The sequence below is a fragment of the Felis catus genome, chromosome F2 (genome assembly GCF_018350175.1).
Source record: "Felis catus isolate Fca126 chromosome F2, F.catus_Fca126_mat1.0, whole genome shotgun sequence".
Classification (NCBI taxonomy): Eukaryota; Metazoa; Chordata; class Mammalia; order Carnivora; family Felidae; genus Felis; species Felis catus.
The window spans coordinates 26045254-26068804 of record NC_058385.1 but is presented as its reverse complement, the minus strand read 5'-3'; the positions used below and the strand labels follow the sequence as shown (position 1 = coordinate 26068804).

At 38.6% G+C, this 23551-nt stretch overlaps 1 protein-coding gene across 3 annotated transcripts in view; it reads right to left on the bottom strand.

The window, feature by feature from the left end:
• ZFHX4 (zinc finger homeobox 4) overlaps window positions 1-23551 on the bottom strand; it is a 161694-nt gene that overhangs the window by 27531 nt on the left and 110612 nt on the right. For all 3 annotated transcript variants that reach the window (XM_011291342.4, XM_023248243.2, XM_023248244.2), the window contains exon 4: window positions 7442-7510. In XM_011291342.4, the coding sequence (XP_011289644.3) occupies window positions 7442-7510 (69 nt within the window). The remainder of the gene's footprint in view (window positions 1-7441; window positions 7511-23551) is intronic.

The window sequence follows — 23551 nt, the reverse complement described above, 5'->3', positions numbered from 1 at the left end:
AAATGCTATTTAGTGCCTCACCGGCCGGCCCTGCTCTACAACTGTGCGAGCAGGAAACAACAGAAGGGGGCACTTCTGGGCTCAATGGGGAAACTCCAAAAAGCCGAGGGGAAAACAAGGGCATTTAATAAATTTGAAACAAGAATTTGTTTCAACTGTGAGTCCTCAAAGGCACCACACAAATCCATTTATTCCATAGTTGCACTCTGCCACTGCACAAAAGCAGAGCTGAGGTCCGTGGGGGAGGGGGTCAGTCATCTGAGGACTGTGGGGGAAGCTTCCCTTTCAGGCAAATACCTGTGAAATATTTCCTCTAAGAGGGGAGAATCAACACTTCTTAAGGCCCTAGCCTGCTTCACCCCCCCATCAGCGATAATTACTGATCAAACACAGGCTCCCTCAGCCCAGCAGGGGCCAGCCTGGGTGGGGACCGTGGCCAGTTTGGTTTGGGGGGCTGGAAGGCTGAGGTCATGACTGGATGGGGCTGTTTCCCTGCCAAGTGCACACATGTGACATGACATCCAGTGTCAGGCCCTCCACCTACGACAGCCCATGGCAATTACTTTTCAACTCGTCCTGGGGAAGGGATGCAACACTTCTTTGAGTAGATTTACTGGACCTTTCCCCCAGGGCTGGAAAATGAAGTGTCAGAGTGCTACTGAGTGTCCTTATCTTGAGGGGACATAAAATTGTAAGGGCTATCGCAACTCACATTAATAAAACATAGCGTGTCAGGAGAAGAAAACAAAACTTATGAAGGCACTAAAAGACAAAACTACAGTATAATCTGGGTCTCATCGGATGGTTTTCGCAGGGTCTTCTTCATTTTCCAGGATGTGTTTTAAGTGTGAGAGAAATTCCCAGACATGCTCTTCTATACATCACTGTGGTGTCTGACCTCAGCCTGACCCTGGCAACAGTTTGAGAAATCTGAATGTGAACAAAGACTCTGTGTCAGCAGCAGGGAAAGATTGTGGGGTAGACGCTCCCCATCAACTTAATCGCAAACAGCAGTTCTGAGGCCATAACTTGGCCTGACTCTTCCAGGCCACAACTCATAACCTCTAGAGGCGGATTTGCCCGCACTGCCTCTGCTTCTGTGACTTTTTTCCCCTCTCTCTTTTCTGGTTCTTCCTTTGAAGTAGGCAGGCAATTAGCTCTAATGCGCAAGCAATTCAGACCTGTTTTGTGGTTTGGAAGGCGCAAGCTGTTTATTACAGGTAGGCTCTTTGGAGCCATAGAACTTTGCAAATTTCTAATCACGCAAAAAATAATCAAAGGGTGACTTATATACACCATAAAGTTTCATACAAGCCAGAAAAAAAAGAGCCTCACTTTCATTCGTAAAGAGAGCTTTTGAAATAAATTTGACATTCATTCTATAAATAGACTTTAGAGTCAAGAATATTAATGAGGAGAAACAGCTTTCTCTAGGAAAACCGTAGGCTGGATCTGGGGTTAAGGGAAGGAGTGTCTACTTTGTAATTTTCAAGTACCACATTTACCTCAACAGTAAAATGCCGTAAAATATACGATGCTTTATAGGACACAAAATATGTATATTATATTAATGTATTCATATGTAATACTAATGTATTAAAGGAATGCCTTAAAACGAAGGAAAATTCCATAAAATTCCAATCCATAAAATTCCAAAATAAAGACACTAAGTTATATAAAATTACAAAATGAAGATGTTAAAGCAGTTTTCATTTTCAATAGGTTTCTTCACTAACAGATTACAAATAACAATAATGAAAGTATTATAACATTTCATAACACTGTTGTATTTACAGAACATGTATTTTTAGTTAGTGTTTTGCCTTACGGAATATAAAAATACAATATTTATTCATATGTTAAACTTTATGACATGAATGTACTTAAGTTTAAAATGCATTTGGGTCCTGTAGAACTTTCCAATTTTCTTTTCTTTTCTTTTCTTTTCTTTTCTTTTCTTTTCTTTTCTTTTCTTTTCTCTTCTCTTCTCTTCTCTTCTCTTCTCTTCTCTTCTCTTCTCTTCTCTTCTCTCCTCTCCTCTCCTCTCCTCTCCTCTCCTCTCTTTTCCTTTCCTTTCCTTTCCTTTTTAAACTTATTTACTTTGGGAGAGAGAGAGAGAGAGAGCACACTAGTGTGTGCGTGAGTCGGGGAGGGGCAGAGAGGAAGAGACAGAATCCCAAGCAGGCTCTGTGCTGTCAGTGCAGAGCCCGACAAGGGGCTCCGTCTCACAAACCATAAGATCATGACCTCAGCCGAAATCAAGAGTTGGGTCCTCCAGGTGCTCCATTCCCAGTTTTCAAATAAGTGATAGTACATTTTTTGTTTTTAAATATTTCAAAATACTAGGAAGAAGAGAAAATACTACTGTAGTCTTATACTTTTCAAGTGTGTTACAATAACTTCCCCTAGCATTTTTATCATACCTAATATAATGATCTTATAAGTTACTCTACACATACACATAAATTATATTTCAAAGAAAGAAAAGTTTTTGAATAACTAGCTTAGAATACTTCCTTTTGAATAATAAAAAAATGACTGGAAAATCGCTATTAATTTATTCTATAAAATTATACAATTTCTAAGCAAATCTATTTCGGTAGTAGCCCTCCGATCTAAGCACCAGCCAGTTGTGCTTGGTTCCCATTGTTTTTTTATACAATTAGGTTTGGGAACCCTCTGAGTTGTCTGAGGAAAACACTGCATACTTTTTAAGCCCAAGGAGGAATCATGTAAAGAGGAAGCAGAGGAGAGTAACTTAAACACTTCATATATTAGTTTTAATTTTAGCTATTGAGCATCTACTCTAGATACCTAGCTTATAAGAATTCTTTCCTGAACTCCCCCATTGTCTCTCTGCCCAGACCTACTCCAACCAAATCTATCCTCAGTTTGATCTATTTAAACCCGACTTCCCCACTTAAAATCTTAGAGTATCTAAAATCTACAAGTTCAATCTTCCATACATGGTAAGAATATCTTCAAGATACCTGGTCCCTAGCTACCACCCCACTCTCATCTTTCTTTCCTTCCTGCCCACTTAATTTTGAAAACAGTCTTCTCAAACGTTAGGGCACCAGAATCACATGGAAGACTTGTTAAAACAAAGACTCGACATCTCTAAGCTCCCAGGTGATGCTGTACTACTGGTCCAATGGCCATATTTTGTGAACCCACTGTTCTAGAAACATGGAACCATTATTAATGCCCTCTTCCTCCCCTGTAAGATAAACCATTATATTTTCTTGTCTTATCTAGAACAATTTATTGCCACTGTATAACTGCCACTTTTCCTTCAAGCACAGCATGGGAAATATCAGTTTCATCATCCATAAAAATGGGGTTAATAACCCCTGCCTCATAGGTTTGTTCTAAGATAATGAATAAAAATCAGTCAGTGCAGAGACTAACACAAAGTAAGCGCTAAAAATGCTACCCATGTTATTACTAGTGTTATTAGTTACTTCTTTCTCCAAAAACTCTTCCCTGAATGTTGAACAAAGATTAATGGTTCTAGACACATTTTTGAATTTTTTTAAATTTATTTTTTGCTTTTATTTTCTTACGCATTGATGTAAAAAAAAACCTGACCCTAAGATATGAAAATTATCTGTGTATAGCCTACTTCCCCTAATAGGTACATCTTTACTGAAAACAGTAATTATATTGTTTATTTTTGTGCCAGAAGCACCTAGAACAGTGCCTGGAATATAATTTTTTTTAATGTTTACTTATTTTTGAGAGAGAGAGGCAGACTGCAAATGGGGGAAGGGCAGCGAGAGAGGGAGACACAGAATCAGAAGCAGGCTCCAGGCTCTGAGCTATCAGCACAAAGCCCGACACGGGACTCGAACCCATGAACTGTGAGATCATGACCTGAGCCGAAGTCAGACGCTTAACTGACTGAGCCACCCAGGCGTCCCAACAGTGCCTGGAATACAGATGGCAGGCAATACTTAGTAGTTGGAACACTAAATTCAATTTAGGAAGCAAAATTATGAGAAGAAAAGGAGGAGTCCAGATTCTATTCCATTCTTCTATTTCCCTTCAATAAAACTTTAAGAAGGTACTTGTTTGATTTTGGCCTTGTTTGTTTGTTTGCATTTTCTCTTTCTCTACTAAATCACATTTATTATTCAACTCTCCAGTCAGGCTTCAAATCGACTGGTCTTTGCAGAGCCACCAAGGACTTCCATGCTGTGAAATGCAGTGACCACTTTTCCATCTGCATATTACGTAACCTGGCTCAGCAGAAGTTACTATGCCCTTGCCCTTGAAAAAAAAGCCCCCCTCTTGAATTTCATTGCATCAGACTGTTGTGACTTTGTTCTACCTCTCTGAAAGTTCCCTCTTATTCCCCTTTGCTGAGGCCTCCTCCACTTAAAATCTAAATATTGGAGGGGTGCCTGGATGGCTCAGTTGGTTAAGCATCCGATTTTTGACTTTGGCTTGAGTCAGGATCTAATGGTTTGTGAGATCGAGCCCTGTGGTCGGGCTTTGTCCTGTCAGAATGGAGCCTGTTAGTGATTCTCTCTCTCTCTCTCTCTCTCTCTCTCTCTCTCTCTCTCTGCCCCTCCCCCTAACTCTTTCTCAGATAAATAAATGTAAAAAAATCTAAATATTGACGTGTCTCCAGCGCTGGCCTGAAGCCCTATTGTCTTCTCTGTCTACAAAGAGAGTTTAATTTGAGGAAAAATAATAATCTTCCTAGATGATAGCATCCAGATCCCTTACTTTAAATGTATATCTCCATTTGGATGTCTAGAAGATATACCAACTTCATGTGCCTAATTTTAACTTTTGGCTCCCCCTCAACACAACTCACTCTGTTTCACCCCAATCTTTCCATCTTAGTTAATGGTGCCACCGCCGTCGACCGAAGCAAGAGTCTTCCTTGACTCTTCTCTTTCTCTCATCGGCATACAATCTATTAGCAAGTTCTGTTATCTCAAATTCCAGAACACTTAGTACACACTAAATCTGTCTTTTTCTCTAGATTTCCATTGTCAGTACCCTCATCTCTTACCTGGATTTTGAAATGGTTTAATAATGAGATAAGACTTGCTCCTGCTTTCCTACAACTTATGCTGCACATCTTAATAAAAGCAAGCTATTCTCCTACTTGAACCCTGCCACACTTCCTATTTCACTCAGAATAATGCACCAACTTCTTACTCTGGCTGAAGTGACCAGGCCTTTGGCTACCTTTATGAATGCACCTTACGCCACTCCCCTACTCATTCATTAACCTCTCCACATTAGCTGTCTTTCTCTTCTGGAACATAACCAACTTCTTCCCACCTCTCCCTGAAAGGCATTTCCCCAGACTCTGGCTCCTTCTCATTATTTAGGACTCAGTTCACCTGTCATTTCCTCAGAGAACTTCTCTGACCACTACTTTTTTTTTTTTTAAGTTTATTCAGTTTGAGAGAGAGAGAAAGGGTGCACCAGGGCAGGGGCAGAGAGAGAGGAGGGAGAGAGAATACCAAGCAGGCTCCATGCTGTCAGCGCAGAGCCCAATGTAGGGCTCAATCCCACGAACCTTGAGATCATGACCTGAGCCAAAATCGAGAGTCAGAAGCATTAACCGACTGAGCCACACAGGTGCCCCTCTGACCACTGCTTCTAAAGGGGTGCATCATCTATCATAAAGGTGTGATTCTGAGACTTTAGTGGGAATCACATCACCTGGACGGCTTGTTACCTACAGATTGCCAGGCCGCATCCTCAGTGTTTCTGATTCTGTAAATCTAGGATGGGGGACCAAGAACTTGAATTCTTACAATTCCCAGTTTGTGCTGATGCTTTGAGTTTGTTTGAGCACGCTTTGAGAACCTCTGCTGTAACACATTACCTCTTTCACTTCATTACATTTACTGAAATCTGAAAATAACTTATTTATTTGTATAGAAATATCGTCTAAAAACTGAGAGAACTCATCTGTCTTATTCATGACCGATGCCCAACAGTCGCTGGCACTAATATTCTGAGTAAAATCGATGATTCCTAGTTTTCTTCTTTGCGATAACTATGTCTATGGCAGGATGGCATCAGTTAAGATGGGGGAGAAGAAACAGTTTCACCAAAAAGAGAAATTCCACTTGGAATTTGTTGTATCAGACTTTCCTGTAGAACATCTCCATGGAAATATCCAGAAATCCCGAGAGTATCTCAGTATAAAGCTTCTCAGAGACCGAGGTGAAGGTGTAGATTTCGGTGCCCTTGTTTACAAAGCAACAAATAAATTTATTGACAGAGAATGTCTTCCTTTTAGTTTGATATTTTTGTCATAGTCTTGATTTTTGGCCTATTGCTTCCAAACTGATTATTAATGAAATCCTTTGATTGGCTTGAGGTGAGGGAGGCAAACTGTTGTATGCTATTTTATTTTAAATATGCTCTCTAGTTTTCTAGGGGAAAATAATACAAAAAATGAAAAAGAATTCATGAGAATGAATAGGTGAAGGTAAACTTAATGTTAAAGAATTTTTAAAAAATTATGTTTATTTATTTTTGAGAGAGAGAGAGACAGAGCATGAGTAGGGGAGACGCAGAGAGAGAGGGAGACACAGAATCCAAAACAGGCTCCAGGCTCTGAGCTGTCGGCACAGAGCCCGACGCGGGGCTCGAACTCACGGACCATGAGATCATGACCTGAGCCAAAGTCGGACGTTTAACCAACTGAACCACCCAGGCATCCCTAACTTTAAAGAATTTTTAAAGAGAGAAGTCTTGACTTTATATTGAAGGAACGTTTTCACCTGCAAAAAAGTATTTCAGTTCCCTATTATGAATGCAAAGGACTTTTTATAACCATTTTGGCACATGATTATTTTATAATCATATATGGCACATTATTATTCCAATTGTATAAATCTGATAATTGTGATCATACTTATATAGCAGGAATCAATGAGGTGCGTCATGGCACCATGGGTGGATTTCCTCTTAAAGTATCTGAATATAATGCAGCTAAGAAAGCATAGCTGCCATTTTTTTTAACACACACACACACACACACACACACACACACACACACTCTCAATGCAAGGGACTAATAAATGTGCTGATATGACTATACAAAGTCCAGTCAACTCGTTAATTACCAAAAACAACTCCACTAACTAATTTGGGGAAAAACAGTATTTGGCTTCTTGACTTAGAGTTTGTATAAAACTGACCACTTAGGTGAAATTTGATAGTGTATGAATGTAGATGTGAGAAATTATCCTGCAGAAGTTACTTGTTCTTTAAAATGTTACTTTGTATATGTGTCCAAATATCCGGCATATTTAATTTTGCTTTTTAACTTACTTGTATAAGAGATCTGATCAGATCTAATTAGAGCACTTCCAGAGACACATTTCATACATAAATTACGAGAGTCACAAGTGGAACGCAGTTAGGACCACGAGATTTTGAGAAGGAGTAGACCAGTTACCTGAGGTTGCTCTCAACTGCTGCTCCGGAAGATCATCCTCACAGGTCCTGGCTCCCAAAGAGGCAGTTTCTGCAGACGACATTAGAATGAAAAGTAATGAGCATCCCACGTCCAGCTCTGCAGTCACAGCCAGTATCCCAAGAACCCCAAATGTGGTTTTCAAAGAAATTAGCACCAGGTGGGGCTCAGGTGAGACTCCAGGACACCTTACATTCCAGTGAACAGTGGTTAGCAAAATGAGTCCAGAGAGCAGTAAGCTTCGAGCAAATTCTCGAGCCCCAGCACACAACGAATGCAATACAGACATAATACGGAAGCGGGGAGGTTCATCCTGATTTTTACTTCTTGGATATTTGGCCAGACCTCCATTGTGGGATCATGTGTTATAATAACAATGGCACATTGCATACATTATGAGCATACTGTAACTTCTCTGTCAAGACAGTGAAAAAGAAAAAAAACAAAACCAAAAGACCCCCCAAAACTTGAATATATGATAGTTGATGTGAGAGGCCAAAGCAAAAACGCAATCACCTGAGGAAACCTGAAGACTATGTTCAAGTCATCAACAAATCCACATCTTCATTCCGATCTTTTATTTGAGCTCCAGAGCAGAAGTACCAACAAGGCCCTGGTTTGCCAACCTCAACCCCAAGCACAAATCAGTATTTTCACCTATCTCTGTTCTTCCTTTGTGCTCCCTGTTGTGCAGAAATCCATACAAAATGACTGGACCACAGAAATCACTCTCAACCTCTCATTCTATCTCTACACTGAGTCCTCCCATGCTGTTGATGCTACGGGAGTGTCTCTTGTCATGTGCGTTTCTCTATTCCTCTGTCATCTTCTCTTTCCTGACAAGTTCAGTAGCCTGCACAACAGTCTTCCTGCCTTGAATTCCTTGTCTTGTCAGTCTAACCTCTTACAATACTGCGAGAACTCTTTTTCCAGAATGCAGAATTGCCTAAATTCCAGTCCTGGTTCCATGAATTTCTAGGTAAGGGTATCAATTAGGCATATAACTCAACCTTTCTCAGCCTCAATTCTTTTGTGATATGCAGCTATAATTGTATAAACAGTCAACAATTATAAGAAAAAATAATATACATAAAGACATCACATGATATGGTCTTCAAAGTGAGAAAAAGCTGGATTATATTAAGAGGTTGAAAGGTCACCACACAATTCTTGCACTGCCAAAGAGACTCATGTTTAATACTTCTGGGCACTAGCATCTCTGGTTGATTCTGAAGCCTTTAATTAAACAAATAATTACCCTTGGAAATAGAAGTGCACACCAAGGCATTATTATTGCATTTACTGATTGTTTTCCCTATTATGTACACCACCTCTAGCCTCTGGTGGTCACCTATTTAAAGAGAATGATAATAAACCCTCAGTGTCTTTGCCCCAATAACACCAAAACACATTATGGGTTGTTTTTTTGTTTGTTTTTGCTTTTTTGTTTTTCTTTTTTTGTAGCCATATCTTAAATTAGTCTTGAAGGGAAGAATTTATCCTAGTTCTTGCTTAGAAATCCAGATAACTTCCAAACAGATCACACTATTGATATCCACCCAATATGTCGTTCAAGAAACCCACCTTCTTCCTCTTGGCAACCTCTCGGATCTTTATGCTTTGACCAATGCTGTTCCTTTTATTTTGTGAATGTCTTTTGGTTCTTCTCCTATGAACCTTATTTTTCCCTCAAAACCTAAAGTAAGTGCTACCTCCTCTGTGCTCCCATAACAATTAGCTTATAAATACGTTTCAGCACTTATGATGTATAATGATAAGTTTTTAGATGATTCATGCATATTTCCCCAATAAATTTTGTGTTCCTCAAGAACTTTCATCTCATAAATTCTCAACTAAGGACAAAGCGAGGCATGTCAAAGTCACCAGGCCACTTCTGTTCACAATACAAATCTGCACCCTATATGTGGAATCAGATGAACCTCAAGATGAGAATTTCATAAAAGCTTCCCAGAGCTTCAAGACTCTAAATTCACAACCCATTCAATTATGCCAAACACCGATACTAATTTCTGTTGCATAGACAGATCTTCCTCCACTTATGATGGGGTTAAGTCGCCATGAATGCATTATAAGTTGAAAATACCTCAAGTCGGAAATGCTGTTGATACAGGTAACCTACTGAACATCATAGTTTAACCTAACTTATCCTGAAAGTGCTCGGAACACTTACAGTAGCCAGCAGTGGGCAAAATCATCTAACACAAAGCCTCTTTTTATAATGAAGTGTTGAGTATCTCCTGTAATTTATTGAATACTGTACTGACAGTGAAATACAGGATGGTCGGGTGGTCACAGAACGGTTGCAAGTTTATTGGTTGTTTACCCTCCAATGTGATTGCCTGGCTGATTGGGAGCTGGGGCTCACTGCCATTTTCCAGCACGATGAGAGAGAATCTTCCCACATATGTTTACCCCGGGAAAAGATAGAAATTCAAAATTCAGAGTATGGTTTCTATCTAATGCTTATCACTTTCGACCACCATAAAGTCGAAACACGTTAAATTGAACCATCATAAGTCAGAAACTATCTGTATTAATGGGGGTATGTGTGTGTGTTTAAACCCATTTCTTTCACTCTTTTCTAAGAAAAAAAATATAATTAATCAAAGGATACTTACCATTCCAAACATGACTATGTGCATGTGCATACACACACACACACACACACACACACACACATTTCAATGTATCAGACACCTACTTAAATAGATATCAGTAGTACCTAAGTAAATTTGACCAAATGACTGCCACTCATTTAAGATTCACGAAAATAAAACTTTAAAAATAACAACTTAAAAAATATATTTCTGGGGGTGCCTGGGTGGCTCAGTCGGTTAAGCGTCCGACTTCAACTCAGGTCAGGATCTCACGGTCCGTGAGTTCAAGCCCCGCATCAAGCTCTGGGCTGCCGGCTCAGAGCCTGGAGCCTGCTTCCGATTCTGTCTCCCTCTCTCTCTGCCCCTCCCCTGTTCATGCTCTGTCTCTCTCTGTCTCAAAAATAAATAAACGTTAAAAAAATTAAAAAAAAATGTATTTCTGGCAGTACTGTGATGACCTATCCCTATAAAAACAGTCATGTGATCCTCATGACTTTATCATGAGGTAAAATTAACTTGTCCCAGGTCCCCAAGTTTGAAACTGACAGTGCCCGGGATGGAATATGGTTCAGGCTGATATAAAGGTTGTGGAAGTCTCGATGTGTCCCGTTGAAATACTATAGTATTAAGGAGCCTGTAAAGGTTTTCCTAGTCTTAACGAAGTCCTGAAATCAAGGTGGGTGGGTGGCGGAAGAAAGTAACTTTCCCTAGTCTTGTAATAATTCTGATTTTTCATAAAACATTACATTCCTTGAATATACAACATAACTCAATAATAGTTTGGTGCCACATTGAAATCATTTTATTTGACAGTGATTTAAGGAAATGTACCAATGTCAAAACCAGAAACGGTTATTTAATCTCACAAATTAGGATATGTGGTACTTGGAGACTGTTCTAGTGAGAGCGACTTGTGCAAACAATTTTATAAAGGGATGCAGTTCAGAATGCCACAGAATATTTTTTATGTTTTCAACAATGTTGCTCCCTTTATACAAATGATATAAATATTTAAATAAAGGAGCTTTTAACCTAACAAATGAACTGATTACTCTATACTTACTTCTCTGCCTGTGTAAATGAAATGTTTAAAACCTAGTAATGATACATAGCAACTTTCAATATTTCACTTTAATAATTGCTCTGTAATAACAAATTTGACTGCTGTTAACACAATCTGTCTCTTTGCTGGTGATTTAATTAGATTACTAATTTGTGTTCTCTAGCGCCTGACCTTTCTTATTTAATACTATTTAAAAATAATACCACTGACAATTTATCCGGTATTCTACTCTCTTCTGTCAATTTGGTGATGATCACACATTTGAAAATGGTACCAAATTACTCTATTTTTATTAACACAATGAGGGAGTAATTGGCCCTATTTTCTGTGGAATAGTATATCGATAATCACAATCACTATCATCAACAACAACATGTCACCGAGTATTTGCTCTGTGCCAGGTACTGGCTGATGCTCTTTCTATGCATTGGAACACCCCTAGCAAGTGGTGAGCCATGATTTGAACCCACGAAGTTTTATTTCAGGGATAGTTATCTTAACCGCAATGATATACTAGGCCGTATTTTTAAAATCCTAAAAGTCGCTTTTCTTGTGATTCTGAAATTATTTCTCGTGTTCATTTTTCTCATTTGGCTTGGATTCTGCTAACCACCTTCTCCCCCAGCCCAACCCAAATGGTTACATCTCCAATGACAACCTTTAAAAACTGAAATTTGGGGGGGTTCCTGTTCCCTCTAATTATGAGACAGAAGGTTCTCATAGCTCTCTCTCATTTCCTCACACTTGCCACACCTACTCATAAGCTTATCCATTCCATTACTCCTTTTCACCTTTCCCTTCCCTTATATGAAGAATTATTCTGGGAAATAGGCTGACAACTTTTAGGCATTTCATCTTAGTTCAAAAATGATCAAGTTTTTATCTGTGAAATCCTTTTTTTCCTGCTAAATGGAATAATATATATATATATATATATATATTTTAATTATACTCAATACAAATCTAATGATCAGGGAAAGAGCTGGAATTTCAATTTTTTGAAACAGTCTAGGTATATAAATAGAGAATTCTAAGCTTAAGAATGTTGTTGTCATTTTGGGAATAAGTCTAACCTAATCTGCACTTTTGATCACAACAGCCCTTAGCTCTTTATATTCCTATTGGCTAAATTTGGGAAATATTTGGTACAAATTCAGGAAATTTTTAAAATATTGGGTGAATGTTTATGCTTCCAAATATAGCACTGAGACAGAATTGCCTACAAAACTTCCACATCTCATCTCTTCCCACCGATCTGCTAACGCATTAAATAATAAAGTGTATCGCTATTTTAGCAAAATGTGTAGCACATAAAATGAAATATATACCAATATACAGAATAAATATTAAACCAACTAGTCTAAAATAATAAAGAGAAAGAAAAACATTTTCTGTAGTCTTAGGAAACATTTTGAGTCCCACTCTACTTACACCCATTAAAAAAAAAAAAGAGTCCAATTCTTATTTTTTCATTCGAAAAAGCTAAATTTTTAAAGAGCATCCCCATTTCAACAACCCTCCTACATTCTCCTCCCCATTTCCCTTTTGAAGCCCCTCCCACTTTACCGCATATAGGTGATATGTTGTAAAAGGATATTTCAGAGCCTCTGATATAGAAGAGAAAATATTTGCAGCACTCTCATTTTAAAATAATAAGTGAATACATGTTGGAAATCTGTTAGGTGTTAAGCACATAACACACGTTCTCTCATTCAATCCTTGCAATAAATCTCAACGGAAAAACCACTGATTCTATGCAAAAGATGAGATATTAAAGCTCAGACATTTTAAGTAGTTTTTTTTTTTCCCAAAGGCGTAGAGTAGCAAAAGAAGGATCTGGATGGAGTCTGTCTGACACCAGAGCTCCATACTCTCCCCTGAACAGTGCTGCCTCCAGGCAGCCCCCAGAACACCTGAGCCAGGAAGTCTAAAACCTGAATTTCCCACCCCCTAAAATAAACGGTTCAAACTCCTTCAGAGCAAATTCATCACAACAAGATCAATATCTAGAAGAACAAGTCAAATTAAACATTTTTTAATATCTTGGTAGTTTACATCTTACTAAAGACCTCCAAACTTGCTTGTGTACCACAAAAGTGAAGCCTGCTTTCAGATGAAGCAGGTTTGCAATTAAAAATGGTTTCAAGTGGTCTCCATCCTTTTCCTATGTGGATACAAAGAGTGCTCTTCTAAAAAGCTGAGCAACTCAGCATGCTACCAAAGGGTTTTGAGTAACCAAGCAACATCATCTTTGTTGACCTGCAGTGCTTTCTCTTAAATTATTTCTTCTAGGCAGTAACAGATTGAAGTGCATTGGATGCTCCAGTGTCAATTATCTGAACGGGGCTGGATTTGTAATTTTTTTTTTTTTTTATTCTGGAAAAGTAAAGCTCCTTTGCCCTGCCCTGTCTGGTTTTACCCAGAAGTTATTTTTCTATAGTAGGGGAGTAGTATCTCCTGGGGCCTCTAGGCCGGGAAAGTGTGATCACTTCTTACTGCTTCTTGAATCATCTATGACCTCAGTGTAATGGGACCTCAAAGGAATTTAATAAGTTCCTGATATCAATTAGTTTCAATAAATTACTCATACATCTCCTTACTGTATCTTCCTTGAAAGTGCTCTCACTGAAATATTTTTTCTTAAATTTATTAATCTCTAATACATTTCTCCATGTAAGATTGTTTCATTTCTGATTGTTTTGAAATTAAGAGATCAAAATGCTGTTGTTATAACCCAGGGAAAACATTATGTTCCCATCCGTCAGTTGCCCATTAATCTACACCTAAGTCCTCATAGGATTCGTCACAATCTCTCTTTATATTGTCCTAAACAGTTTTTATTCCTTAGCATATTGTGTTGGCTTTGCTAGGTGGCTCATCCACATAGGAAATATCTCTGGTCTAAACACTGATTCCCACCCCTACCCAATGACAGCCTTTGTTCATGAGGAGCACTTCAGCCCTTTGCTTTCTAACCCATAGCTAGTTTTTAATATATGAAAACCTCTACTTTCTACTCCATAGCTACCAACGTTTCTGAGTAGCCTTATGCCAGGTCAAAAGCCTTTTAAAGTTATTTTTTAAATGGAGAGAAAATAAATTTTTATCCAGAAGTGTGTCTGTCACTGTTTCCTTCACTACTTTCAAAGGCTCCTTTCAAGGGCATCATTTACTCTGAAGGAAGTTGCACTTCTTTGTTTCAGGCATAATATTTGGTTCTTAGCGGCTTTTCTAGCTTCTCTTACACTTTCATCTGGAAGACTACAGCAATGACAGATGCCTCCCCCTAAGACTGCATTGTTTTTTAATTTACCACCACCATTACAGAGTTGAATCAGTTTTACAACTTTAAAACAAAATTCTGATTTTATTTCAATCACGTTCAAGAAGTCATTGGGCATTCTCCTTTGGAGTCGTGATCCATGAAACCATCATTCACTCTTGCTGTAGAGAACCAGAACAAACAACCCTACATTGAAATAATGGCTTTTTTTCCCCGAGATTCATTCTCTTTGCTTAATATTTGGAGCAAAGATAAAAGGTGAGCCACCAGTGACATAAAGATTGCCCACTTCTGCTAGAACTATTGGCTCTCAGAAGCCTGTGTGGTTCAAAAAACTATTTCATTAGGAAAATACTCACTACCCCATGCATACATTTATGCTAAGGAAAAAGAAAAAACATGGACTTATGAAACAGATACACCTGGATTTGAATCCCAACGCCAACACTTTCTAATTATTTGATGGAGCAAGTTACTTAGCCTCCCCTGAAATTCAGGATACTATATGTAAAAGTGGAAGCAAAAATAACCAGATTTCAAGGTGTAATAAGGAGTAAAGTTAACAACTACAAAGCATCTAGTACTGAAAAAGTAGCAGCTGTATTCATGCATGATTCTGCTCTGGCTTTAGTCCATCCTGCTGAATACAAATTATTCAAAGGAAAGACTACATCAATTTGATATTATGGCTTTTTAGATTATATTTATATGTAACGTACTCTCTGTCTATCAGCTAAGTCAGTATTTTCGACTTTTAAAATATCACTATTACACGTGTAGACATTTTGGAAAGAGCAAATGTTAACATGACTAAATATTGTTTTCCCAAGCCATGTAGCTTGAAAGTTTCTTTTAATCCCTAAGTAAATTTTACATTCTGCAATAAAAGTGGTGTGTGTACCACACTGTAAAGACTGTCCAATGCACACTGGTTTGGCCATTTTCAAAAGTTAAAGTGAAGAAGATGAACTCTTTAGACTGGTAGTAATATACAAGTAAGCCCTAGGTTTCCTTTTGCAAAAAGAGGCACCTGTCTTCTCCAACTCCAAACCCCACCCCACCATCGGCCTTTTAGCAAGAGAAAAGTTTAATGAGAAGTCACAAACAATATCAAAATATACAGCTTTGCAAACGTGGCAGTCTCCAAAACTCTAAAAACCTCCATTTATACACAATCACTGGATCTGATTAATTTTCTAGATTATTCCTTACACTACAGTCCCCTAAATCATATGTCCTACTAAACATAGCATCAAAGCACATAACACTTGTTTTTTCTTCAAAGCAATTCATAATGGCCCAAAGACAATATTGCTTTCACAAAGGCAATGTTAAGTGGGGAACGTATGGAGTGGGGATGAAAACTTTAGCCTCAATCTGTGTAAATTCAAACAGATCTATTAGCGTGTTGGAGCCAGTTTTCTCATCTATAAAAGGGAGATAAGATGATCTCTTCTGCTTGCCATGGCAAGTCTTTGCAAGGGGGAAACGTAAGTTGTTGTTATCAACACCTCCAGTTGACCATGCAAAGTAAGGAAATACAATCTTTATACCATACTCTCTAAATATTTAATGTCTTAAATATGCTGACATGGAACGTACCATTACTACTTATAATAAACTCCTCTATACAGTTATATATAAGGAGGAAATTATTGCTTCTCATGTGCAGGCTTATTTATTTTGTGAATTATATATGGCTATAAAAGAAAATCCTCAGATGACTAGATCAATTCTTTTTATCAACACTATAATTGTTGAAATAAATTTACCATTAACCTAAGACGCAGAAAAGTTTCCTAAATTATATGTAAATAATCCTTGGATTTTCACTATTTGGAGTTTTCTACATTTCACCACATTAGGAATAGTCAAATTTATATGGTCATATACCCCAAATTACACTTAGGAGAATTGACCTGGGCAATGATGGATACAAACATAAGTAAAATAAATCTGGAGAAGGAAAGTGAGTGAAAGTATGCACAGACCCAGAAAAGGAAGATTAGAAAGACTCGGTTGGAGCCAAGAGTGAAAAATGTACTATTGGAAACTGCTATGCATTTTCAAGACAATACTTATGCATACCCATGAAATGTTTATTTAATAAATCATTCATTAATGAGCAAACAGATTGATGAGATTTGGCACATGGCTTTCTTTGGACTGTATTAGCAGTAGAAAAAATAGTTTCTGAGACATGGCCAATTTTTTTTCTCCTTTGCCTGAATGCAAGTATTGGCAAAGGGTCCCTCAATCTTGGCAAAGTGAGAGTTTAAAGCAGGGAGTGCCATGATCATATCTGCATCTTTGGGATGCTGTGTGGAAGATGGAATAGAGGAGGAAAAGTTTTGCTATTAAAAAGAAAAAAAAAGGATACTGGAACATTCACTGTACCTCAATCCATTACTGTCTAGAAAAAGTCATGGAAGAACAGTAATTCCATTGGAGAGAAAAGGAAAGTTCAAAAGTCCAAGATTGGGATGAGAGAAAAGATGATGAGCTCAACTTTGGACGTGAATTAGAGCAGAGCTCTTTGGAAAACATTTCAGTTTATGAAACTAGATCTTAAAAGAGAGGTCTGTGTTCAAAATATTTGGAAGCTAATAATTGTAAACCTCAGGAACAACGCATAGAGTATGGAAGGTAAGTTTTAAGGAAGGAACTCTGAGAAAGGAAAATTAAGAAGTAATTGGCACTAAAGACTATTGAAAGATGATAAACGATAATGACAGAGAACAAAGAGGTAAACACATGACCCTGGAGTGATTGGTAAAACAGTGGCCAAAGGACAAGAACTTTTCCAGAAGTATGGGCACAAGTGTACAACTACACAGGGAAGTCAAGTAAAATAAGGTACCGGTGACACTGTGACAGATAGTAGCGGCTCGGACCATAGAGAGAGTGGAGGAACTGTCATATATTTCAAAGGAGGAGTAGATAGGACTTGCCAATGGGTTTTGATGAGGCAAGTGGGGGAAAAAGAAGAACGAAAGATTATTACAATGTTTGTTCGTCCAAGAAATCAGAAGAGTAGAGATGCTATTTACTGAGATGAGGGGAAATGCAGACGGAAAAAGTTAGGAGGGAGAGAAGGTTTGGAATCTGCAGTTTTGAACATGTTTAGTTTGAGATCCGAGTAAAGGTGTCAAGTAGGCAGATGGGGGTGGGGGAGAAAGGGAGAAGGGGGGAAGGCAGAGAGAGGTCGACATACAGTTGGCGGTGTAAGTCCTTGAGATGAGATTGAATAAGATCACTAGACAATGAGGGTCCCTGATTGAACCTGGACACACTCCTACACAGGGACATAGCAAAGCAGAGGACACTGTGAGCAGTCTTTTTTTCCAGCAGGGAGAAGTATCTTATCGTTGACATTGTTTAGAATTGTCAGGGCGTGGTAAAAATAATACTTAAGCTCGTGACTTTCCTTCAGTTTTATTGTTTTTAAATCCCCTATTGTGGCTGCTCCTTCTTTATTCCCTGAACTAACTAGGTGGAACATTTCCACTGTCCCCTTCCAAAATAAGGAGACAGCAGTGAAGAAGACTGAGCAAGAAGAGTCAACGAGGTAGGAGAAAATCAAGAGAGAATGGGGTGTGGAAAGCCAGGTGAATGAGACGTTTCAAGAAGGGAGAGAGCAACTTGTTTAAAGTTCCTGGTTGGTCTAGTCTGAGGAGGACTAGGAACTGGCCAGTAGATTTGCCAAAGAATGGGTTCTCAGAGTCCTTGACCAGAGCTTCTTTGTGGAGTAGTAAGGATGAACATCCCCTGAATGTGGTATAAGAGAGAATGAAGAAGAAGGAAATGAAGATGTCAAGTGCAGACAATTCTCTGAACGTTCTACTGTGAGAAGGATCCCAGAAATGGGCAACATTTAGAGGCAGACGTAGCATGTGGGCAGGCTTTTCAGAAGCAGGGTGACGTAGAGAATATCAGGTGTGATGATGGGAATGAGCCCGCATGAGGAGAACATTAGGTGGCAGAAAGAGGCAGGCCGGTGCTCTGGGACGGACTTGGGTGTGGGTTTCTGAAGAGCAGTGGGAATGGGGATGGAAGTCAAGTATTCCAGACGTCAGTGGAAGTTAGGCTAGGATTTATCAATCTCACAGAAGGTGGAAACAAACAGCATCAAGAAGAGAATTAGGGAGGAGAGTTGGGGAGTGGGAAGGACAGCAGAGAGTGAGGAAGCCCCAAAATAAGTGTAAATGATGTAAAACAGGGACTGGGAAAGAGTTAGAGAGCAGAACCCACTTTGTTTTAGCACGTGAAATATTCCTATTATCTTCTGTGTGATACACAATGACAGAAATCGTTTTTTTGCTGAGTGAAGATTTGACTAGCAATCCTGTCTAGCTATGAGGCAAGAACTATTTTTTCATTGTAGACGTTATGGGGACCCTGTAAGCAATAGAATCGTGTCAACAAAAATGAAAAGACTTACAGAACGTAAACAGTTCCCCATTAAACTCTTCAATTAAGTTCTATGGCAATACAATCATACTGTATTTTTCATAATCTTTTTTTAAGTTTGCAAAAAACTTATGTGTAATGCACACAGCACCTGCATTTTAAGATTTTGGTACAAGATGATGAAAGCTCTCAAAAATGCGTGCTGATTTTGTCCATTAAGTTTGCTGTCCTAGTTCCTAGTTGAAGTAACTCATGATTATCGACAGTGTAAAAGATGACATATAAGATGAAATTTCACACTACCCTACCCTAAACATCTGATGATTAAAACAAACAAAATTGCAAAAATATTAAACACATCACCATCCTAAAACACATGATAACAGCAAAGAGAGAAAGCTGAACTTTAAATTGAGTGAGGATAGGGGCCCCTGGGTGGCTCAGCTAGTTCAGTATCTGACTCTTGATTTTGGTTCAGGTCGTGATCTCATAGTTCCTGAGATCGAGCCCTGCATCAGGCTGCTTGCTGACAGCATGGAGTCTGCTTGGGATTCTCTTTATCCCTCTCCTTCTGCCTCTCCCCCCAAAAAATAAATAAATAAAATTTAATAGGGTGCCTGGGTGGCTCAGTCAGCTGAGCGACCGACTTCAGCTCAGATCATGATCTCATGGTTTATGAGTTCGAGACCCACCTCGGGGTCTGTGCTGACAGCTCGGAGCCTGGAGCCTGTTTCGGATTCTGTGTCTCCCTCTCTCTCTCTCTGCCCCTCCCCCACTCATGCTCTGTCTCTCTCTGTCACAGAAATAAATAAACATTAACAAAATAAATAAAATTTTAAAAATCTGTTAAAAAATAAAATAAAATGATTGTGGATAATTCACAGATGATGATCAGAATTCAAACTCAAAAAAGTACTAAATAAACAAAAAGCCAAAAATACAGTCACTTTAAGACAATAAAAAGTATGTTGAGGAGGAGGGGGAGAAAGCTGGTGGTAAAGAAAACAAACACTAAGTAATTTATTTCTCTTTTTATCTCATTTCTACATACTGTAAATAAAAACATCTCTAACGTGCTATGTAATTTGAGCCAAATGCAGAATTTCCTTTTGAGGACTTTTACCACTGATATTATTAAGGATGTAAAAAGAATAGAAATACATACATGTCTGATCCAAAACAATATGTAATAGGAGAATAACTTAGATCTTTTATATGGCTAATATTTTGTTCCTGTCCCGTATATTATATATATGTCTTTACCCTGGTTCTCCCATCTGTCCTCAGGAGGTAGCAGCTAATGTATCACCCCAAATACTCTACAAATACTCTAGAACTCTATTTCCAGAGTGAAGAAAACAGACCTCGAATTTGCAGAGTCTCCTTGCAAGGACTGGAAATACACAGAGCTGTGTCTGCTTTTTGTAGCTACACTATGAATTTCTGAGAAATATATATATATATGTATATATATATAATATGTATATTAATACACGTATATAATTATATCTATAATTTACATATATTTATATTGTTATGTATAACTATTACATTATATAATGTTGTAATATTATAATAAATGTAATTTATTGTAAATTATTATAAATTGTAATAATGTAATGAACATTTATGTAATATACATACATACTGTATGTAAGTACATAACGTACTTACTATATGCAAGATGACTCCGAAAGTCACATTAATGGAAGTACAGTAGAACAGCTTATAGATATTTCAGTTTGATCGAACTTTTTCAGTTAGAAAGATAAAAAACTACCCTGGACTCATATTGTTCCCATGCCATAAAAATATCTCCTCTATACATATTCCACATAAATGACATTAACAGACTAACCTAAATATAAGGCAGGATTGTTAGAAATAAAACAGAGCCCCGAACATCGTTTCATTAAAACTACAAAGGCCTCTTAAAAATCATGATGAAAAAGGACTACCTTTTTCCAAGTTCAAAAAAACATACAAAACTTTATGAACACATTATTTCTTCTCCCCCCTCCCTCTAGGTCTTTTAAAAGGATGATGTTGGAAAGGGGGAAAAGGTGTGCCTCACTATCAGAGTCCTGGCTTCTCACTTCTCCCCTGCCCACTTAGCCTGAGAAGTTTCCAACAGCTGCCAAGCTTGGGATCCTTGACTCCTTCATTTCTTATATTTGGTTGCTAAGTTTTCTCTGTGGATGTATTGTTAATGCTTGTTTCTGTTTACTGACAGTTACCTCAGCGATAGCTGCTGAATACATCCACCAGTCCACCATGGCAGGTGCCCTAGCATGAGCTTCTTGCCCACAGGTCCTCCAATTTTATCCTGCTAATATATGGCTGCCAGATCATGCTTCCTAAGACCCCTCTTCAGTAGTGTAATTCCCACACTCAAAGGTTTGGTACCTTCTTATTTTCTGCCTCATCAAATCTGAGCTTCTTTGTTCAGCTTTCTTTTCATACATATATTTTTTATTTATTTTATTTGTTTTGAGAGAGCGCAGGCAGGGGAGGGGCAGAAAGAGAGAGAGGGATAGAAGATTCAAAGCAGGCTCCATGCCGACAGCAGAGAGCCTGATGTGGGGCTTGGACTCAAGAACCGTGAGATTATGACCTGAGCTGAAGTCAGACGCTCAAATGACTGAGCCTCCCAGGTGCCCCTCTTTGCTCAGCTTTCAAAAGCTTCCCCAGTCTCAACTAATTTTTTTTAAGCTTATTTATTTATTTTTGAGAGAGGGAGAGCAGGAGAGGCAGAGAGAGAGAAGGAGAGTGAAAATACCAACCAGGCTCCTCAACTGCCAACACAGAGTTGATGCAAGGCTAGAACTCGTGAACCCTGAGATCATGACTCAAGCCAAAACCAAGAGTTGGATGCTTAACTGACTAAGCCCCACAGGAGCCCCCACCTAGCTAATTTTTGTCACTCTCTCTTAAATAGTGATTATAGGTGATCGGTTTAGTTTCTTGCTCCTCAACACAACTGTATCTATTCCCTTTCACCCCTAAGTCTGAATCATATCACTTTCCTCTCAAGGCTAAGGACTATGCCTAAATAAATAAACAAGCAAATAAGTAAATAGATGAAAATACAAACAAATAAAACTCTATTTTATAATTCCAATTCTATTCATTCTTCATGCCCTAATACCTCCATTAACCCTACAGACACAACGCTCCTCTGAACAGTACTGAACTTGATGAAGTTCCTTAAAATGTCATAATTAAAAAAAAAATTTTAACATTTCTTTATTTTTGAGAGACAGAGAGAGACAGAGCACAAGCCAGGGAGGGGCATAGAGAGAGGGAGACACAGAAACCAAAGCAGGCTCCAGACTCTGAGCTGTCAGCACAGAGCCTGACGTGGGGCTCTAATCCATGATCTTGAGATCAAAACCTGAGCCGAAGTCAGATGCTCAACCGACTGAGCCACCCAGGTGCCCCTAAAATGTCGTAAGTTACCTGGCTTATTGTGTCAAGTACATTGATTCGGTCTTCTGGGTAGCTTCTAAACTCCTTGAGGGCAGGGACCTTTCACTTTGCTATCTCCCACTACCCCAAGCCAAATGCTATCCCCTCGGAGCCATTGCCTTAGTGGAGAACGCTCAAGTGGTTTCTATAATCAATAATGGCAGCAGGGGAGAAGAATCCTCCAGGTGACAAAGCAGAGTCTTTTCCTCCACTTCATTCTGATTCTGATTCCAATTAATTCATCAAGTAGTTGCCACATCTGCTATTAAATACAAGTATTTGGTAGTCTCTCTCAAAGGTAAAAGAGTTGAAAATCCTATTGGAACAGGCTAAAGAGGCAGAAAACTCCCTTGAGGAATCTGCCAGCTTTGCGAGCGATCTCTCTTCCCCACACACAACTGTTACAGTCTGGAAGAGAGTTCACCTCCGTTGTTTTCCTCTCACTAGTCCCTTTTTTGTGACTGCCTCATGAATACAGAATTCCTGTGCATTTAATTCTTTGAAGTCCAAGCACATTCTTGCTTGAAACAAACGCTCTAGAGGATGAAATAAGAGTATACAATCATTGCAACATGGCAATAAAATCACCTCCTCGCACTTCCCTTGAGATCTGTGGTCAAGGAGATCTGGCTGAGGGCTGAGACAGACGTCAACCTGACTTTTAATTTTATGAACTATGATCATTTGGACAAGAAAATATCTTCAAAGGGTCAATATCATTCCTGTAAATGGGAAGAAGACAGTGTGGAAAGACTGCTTTGAACAAGGCTTAAAGGAAAAAAACTTATGAGCGATATATCAAAATAGTACTTTCTCAATCTCTCTTTTTCCCTTAAAAGGACTTTTTTAAAGTGAGGAAATTGCAGTTAAAAATTATTTTATAGCCCTTAAAATGAAAACATTTGCCTATTAAGCTCTAACGACCTACAATATTCTATCTGTAAAGCATCACTTGGCCCCCTGCTGTTTCATTTAACTTTAGCTGAACCTTTTTTTATTGCTTCCTAATCTACCCTAATTTGCCTAAACCCCTTATTTGCCATTTCTCAAACTGTTTGTTTACATCTCACTGGAAATGTGTAACAATAACAAAGTGCTTTAAGGACTAGAAATAATGATAGATTTAGACACATAATTTTACTTCACAGCATTCAAATTAACATACATTCACTGAGAGCCCACTAGGTGACAAGGGCCACACTTGGCTAGGAGATACTAAGATGAAAACAACCTCCTTTAAGTCTGGAGGA